This window comes from Artemia franciscana, unplaced genomic scaffold, assembly GCF_032884065.1.
Source record: "Artemia franciscana unplaced genomic scaffold, ASM3288406v1 Scaffold_1201, whole genome shotgun sequence".
Classification (NCBI taxonomy): domain Eukaryota; kingdom Metazoa; phylum Arthropoda; class Branchiopoda; order Anostraca; family Artemiidae; genus Artemia; species Artemia franciscana.
Window position 1 is genome coordinate 99,927 of NW_027062761.1, and position 6,000 is coordinate 105,926.

Here is a 6,000-nt window from a genome sequence, read left to right on the forward strand (position 1 = left end):
GGGCTGCCCACTTAATTGGACAATCTGTCTTGGCTTTTTTCTACAATTGGCCATGACTTTGACTTTTCCCACAACTATTGCCTTTTTGTTTAAATTCAGCCAGTCTAACCACGCTTTTGTCATGTCTTGGAACTTTCATCTCTATATAGTTTTTCCGTCAGAGAATTTTTTTTCTCTATATTTTTCTCTTTTCTATATTAGAATTTTTTTTGCATTCAGGTTTTACTTGTGATATATCGGTATACTTCCTATGATATTCTTATTGGCCCAGTTTAAACCAGCATGCATATAGTTTCTCTTTCACTAAAATTTGTGTTCCCTATATGTTCCCCATAAGTTTTGCTTTAATACATGTAGAATTATTAATTACAGCATATCTAGTAGTTGTATTAATAGTATACAATTGATGCCTTCTGGACCTATGTCAATTCCAGAGGCTTTCTTGTTCAAGCCTTTGACTATTTTATAAACAATTGTTATCTAAAGTTTCTATCTGATGAGGTCTTTGTTGTAGCATCTAACTGAAAAAGCTGTTTTAAGAGAATCTTTCATTTTCAGGGCCATGTGTACGTTGACATTGGTAGTCACGTGATATTAATATTTGTTGCAGTATTGTGTTCGATGTCCAAGAGAAAAGAGAGTAAACCACTTGTTAAAGTCTTCACCCTCGACTCAAGTAAAAGAAGTCAATTAGAAAACCCCAATCAACAACCGACTCTTCACAAAGACAAAATCAATTGGATGTAACCAAAATTAAAAATGAAACATAAAAATAATAAAGTTTTTACCTAAAAATTATATATACGCTTAATTCAGCCGAAGTAGAGAATTTTGTTAAGTAAATAGTTCAGTTTATAATGAGCTTACTACAACTATGGCTACTGCTACTACTACCACAACCACTACTACTACTACTAATACTCCTACTAGTTCTGATGCTACTACTGCTACTCTTCATAGTAACAGCTCAGTGCAGCATCATGCTACCTGAGCCCAGCACAGCTTTGCGCGCTATTCTTCCTTCCCAATTTATTCAAGCTTCCCTCCTTCCACCCTCCAAATAAGTTTCAATTCATTTAAATCCCTTCTAATGAACAATTTATATCCCTTTTGAGGACGCACTACTTTTCGTATGGCAGTAGATAGATAGCTGGTAAGGACGATCTTTTACAATTTGTCATCCCTGTATCACAGAATCAGTCCTAAATATGTCAACCTTTATCTCTTTATAGCCAAGGGAGGGAAGATAAAGTTAAATTTGTAAGGCTACTATTTGAAGCTCTATTTGTTAAATAGGTACTAAAAACAATCCGTGGACAACATTTATGGTAGATTTCTGATAAAGCCTTCTCCTTGTTCCCAAGAGCACATTACTCAGAATTATACTTGATTCTTATCGTCACGGCAGCTTCCAATATTCTAGTTTCTTTTCGAAAACTTATCTCCATGTTCTTTCAATCTCTTTTTTTTTTGGCAGTAATAAATCACAGTCAGTCCTGGGTATTCTAATTTTGATTCTGAAATCTCAAGAACTATAAAAAAAATTCATTCTGTTAAAATAACTTTCATCTAGAACACTGAAAATTTCAACATAATCTAAGTCTAGGACTGTTTTACCTTCGTATTTATTCAATGCTTCAGCATAATCCTTTGTTGTTCCTTAGGACATAGTCCTTCATAATAATGGAAATAAATAGAATAAAACATAACCCTGCTTAACTCTTGACGGGATAAGCGCTTCGGTGTAGACTTGAGAAAATATGTTTGTCTAAGTCCTGCACTGGAATTGCCTTTCCTGAGGCCAAAAGAATTTCCTCAATTTATGAAATATAAAAATTAGAAATTGACATATTACGACGTTATAAAATAACTGTCAAATCCACATTATGACAAACAATATCAGACAATTCTAACTGGGAGTTTCAAAAGCTCAAATCCCAGGGGCAGGAAGTCCCCATTCAGCTTGAGGTCCCCGGGACTTCTTGTACAGCCGATGGATGGTGATATTTGTGAATCATATTAATTTTAACTAAAGTCACAAGAGTAAATAGACGGGGACCCAGGTAGAAATTAGGTGTTTTTACAAGGAGGTTTTAGCATTGAGTTAGGTAGATATAGAATAGATGGCCTTCTAGCTTAGGTAAATTTGGAGTAAGAAAAGAAACCTGCAATAGATACAGACTGCTGCCGTTTTGAAGGTATAACAATCTAGTTATAACCAATACAATGTTTGGTCGTAGAATAGCCTCTAGTTTAACGTGGTGTTCCTGTGACGGAATTGCTGCCAACCTTACTGATTATGTTATTGTAAGCCAAAGACTAGCAGGATCAGTACAAGATATTAGGGTATATAGGATTGCTATTATTGATTTTAAAAGTAAAAATGGTAATCTATTAGTACATAGGGTTAAATTAAAGCTGAAATTTCAGAACTGTAACTACCTCTCAGGAAGTTATGACGTTGTTAAGGATCAGGATTAGTATTCGCGAGAAAACTTTCCAAGAATAGTTAAACACTAAAGTGGAGTATTTAGAATTTGACAATGTAAAAGGTGGATGGAATAGTTTCAAGAAAATAAATTGTGGCGTCTTATTTGAGTCTTATTTGAGAGTTTGTTGTATAAACTCCTTATTTTTGGTTATAACAACTTATTAATATCATTGGGAGTAGGCATTGCCAATTGGTACCTTAAGGATCTAGAGCCGTCAAACTCACTTTAATTAATTTATAAACACAAAAATTGGAAGGGGGAGTTTCTCGAGGGTGACTAGATTGGAGGATTTCAATTGGAGGAATTTTCTAATGGGGAAGGTAATTTTTTGTGGTTGGAAAGTCGGATAAGTAGTACTATTTTTCAGTTTTCTATATATAGTGTTTTTTATTTTGAATTATATAACTGATTTTCAAAGTGAAAGTCTTTATGGGGGGGGGGGGGAGGGGAATGGTTGCAAGGATAAAATTCTTCAAGAAGGGAAAAGAAATTCCGGGCATAATTTGAGAAATTTATATGAATGCAAGGATAATTTTCTAGAAGAAATTATAAAGGGGAAATTTTTAGCAAGGACAAAATTATCGAGGATAACATCAAGAGGAGAAGAGGAATATAAGCTAGGAGAGATATTTTGTGGGAATTTTCTATCCAGAAGGACTTTTATCAGGGGGGGGGGTGATTTTTTTGGAGAGGAAAGGAGGGTATCTAGGCCTGAATTGAAATTGATAATTTTATATCAATTTATAAGCTTAGAATTGATTTTTACAAGCTATGGAATAAAAAAATCTCTAAAAACTTATTATATACAAAAAAAATTCTTTGTAAAGTGAAAAGTAACATTAAAACTTAAAACAAACAGAAAATGTTTTATATAAGAGGGACGGCACTTCCACGGGTCTAATTGTTTACGCCAAAGTCTCATATTTTGGTGTAAGTCTCAAATTCACGCCAAAGTATCGCATTTGAGGAAGAGCCTGAGTAAAGTTTTCTTATTTCCCAAAAAAAAAAAAATAAACCCTAAAGGCCAGAGAATCTTAACGAAACTCACACCATCCTAACAACGTATTATAAAACTCTACTGTAGAGGTTTCAAGCTCCTTTATGCAAAAAATGTTTTTTTTTTTTACCAGAACAAAGATCACGGATGCATGTTTATTGGTTTGTTTTTTATTTATTTTTTGTCTCACCCAGGGGTGATCGTGTGGACCCAGTGGTCCTCTTATATTGAGAAAGGTCTCATTCGAACAGAAATTAAAGTTTTAGTGCCCTTTTAAAGGGACCATACAAATTGGAGGGCAAATAGGCCCCCTCCCAGGCTCATTTTTCCCAATGTAACCGAATCAAACTTTTAAGATAACCATTCTGTTCAGTATAGTCAAGAAATGAGTTAACTATGTCCTTAAGGGTAACTTAGTCCCCCACAGTCTTCAGGGTAGAGACTGCAAGTTATGATTAATTGCCCACAATTCATATTTAGTATTGATTATTGGGAAGTATACCGATGTTTTCTGGGGTATTTTTCTGGTGGGTTTGGGATCAGGGGAGGGTCATTTACATGGGAGGATCTTTACATGCTTTATTTAACATTCAGTATTATTTTCAAAATAATCAGAAATGAAACAAAAAAGCAAGTTTTTTAACTAAAAGTAAGGAGCACCATTAAAACTTAAAACAAACTGAAAATATTATTAATATAAGGGTTTCTGCCCCCTCGTCAATATCTCTCTCTTTACGCTACGGTTTTTAGTACTTTAAAAAAATATTTATTCTAATTAAATGTTCTTTGTGATTCAGGGGTTATTCTTAAAGAATTAGAACAAAATTAGAACTTTAACGCAAAGACAAAGGTATTGAAAAGGGGGAAAACCTCTCATATAAGTTATAATTCCTTTTCGTTTTAAGTTTTAAAGTTACTCCTTACTTTTAGTTGAAAAAAACTTATTTTTTCTATTTAATTCATGTTAAAAACTAATTCGACCACTTTTCCTCTCTATTGTTTTTAAGACCCCGACCCTCTCTCCCAATTTATTTATATTTCTATTAACTGTAACTTTGTTGTTGCTTTTGACTAACATAGTCTCTACTACTTTCAATAATTTCCTAGTCTTCAGTTAAAAAAAAATAATATTTTATTGTGCGTGTATATGAAAATAATATCTTGAGTTTTTGCCTAATTTCTTTATAGTTTAGAAGCCTGTTTTTATGCATTATACGGTTTTGAATACGAAAGTGATATATTGAGTTCTTACATATTTATTCTACATTTTAGGAACCTATATAATGTGTTTTCTATAACATTTTTTACTCTATACGTTCTGAAATGTTATTTTTAAGAATGAAACATCGAAAATAAAGTGTTAACCTTCGATTTTCTGATCTATAATTTGGGTACCTTTTTACTTTTCTATAATATGAAAAAAACTTCGTTTTCTTAAAGAGTTAGAGAGGCTGCGTCCCAAAGTCGAACCTTAAAACGTACAGGAATTAGGAGAGGCAGTTGGGGGGCTGCAACCCCCCAAACCCCCCGCTTTTAAAGACTCTTTTGTACAGTTTTTTTGTTGTGGTGGCTGCCGCCCCCTAACCCCCCCCCCCCTCTTGGCTTCGGAAAGGCCCTCTTTTAATTAACAAAACAAAAAACATGTACAAAAGAGTCTTTAAAAGCGGGGGGTTTGGGGGGACGGCAGCCCCCCAACTGCCTCTCCTGATTCCTGTACGTTTTAAGTTTCGACTTTGGGACGCAGCCTCTTTAACTCTTTAAGAAAACGAAGTTTTTTTCATATTATTTCTGTATATTTTCTACAATCCATGGTGGATGTAATTTAATAGTTCCTGTACTCCTCGTACAGGAATTAGGACTGCCTCTCCTAATTCCTGTACGTTTTATGGTTCGACTTTGGGACGCAGCCTCTTTAACTCTTTAAAAAAACGAAGTTTTTTTCATATTTTGTGAAAAAAAACCCACCCGATAGGGGACTTGAACCCTTGACCCGAGGATAAAAAGTCCCACGCTCTACCGACTGAGCTAACCACCTGCATGTGTGTAAATATAACTTTTAAATACGTTTTAAAAATTTCAAATTAACATGAGCTCTTATGGAGAAATGGGTTAATTAAGTTGGTAATGCGTGGTTTCTGGAAAACAGAGAAGGAGTTATCTGATTGAGCTGAAATTTCGCGGATAAGCTCCTGGGCCGTAGGGGACCTTAACTTGTGAATTTCAGCCTGATCGGACAACGTTAAAGGGGAGGGGGTCGGGTTGGGGGGTTGAAACTTTCGGGGGGTTAAGATTTTCCTACGAAACTTTCAAGGAAACCTACTCGGAGAATTCCGCATCGAATGAGTCTTCGTACACCCAGATCCGATGTCGGCTTCGACCTGTAGGCGTCGAGGAAAAAAAAAGAATATGAAGATTAAGTGGCTATGCGTGGTTTCTGGAAAACAGGGAAGGAATTATCGGATCGAGCTGAAATTTCGCGGATGAGCTCCTGGGCCCTAGGGAACCTTAACT

The 6,000-nt window shown here is 35.1% G+C and overlaps 1 protein-coding gene across 2 annotated transcripts in view; it reads left to right on the plus strand.

Annotated features, from left to right (window-relative positions):
• The window catches only part of LOC136042380 (uncharacterized), an 88,544-nt gene extending 83,670 nt beyond the window's left edge, over positions 1–4,874 (plus strand). For both annotated transcript variants that reach the window (XM_065727359.1, XM_065727360.1), the window contains exon 5: positions 559–4,874. In XM_065727359.1, the coding sequence (XP_065583431.1) occupies positions 559–747 (189 nt within the window). In that variant the 3' untranslated portion in view covers positions 748–4,874. The remainder of the gene's footprint in view (positions 1–558) is intronic.
• Positions 4,875–6,000: the final 1,126 nt, after the last annotated feature.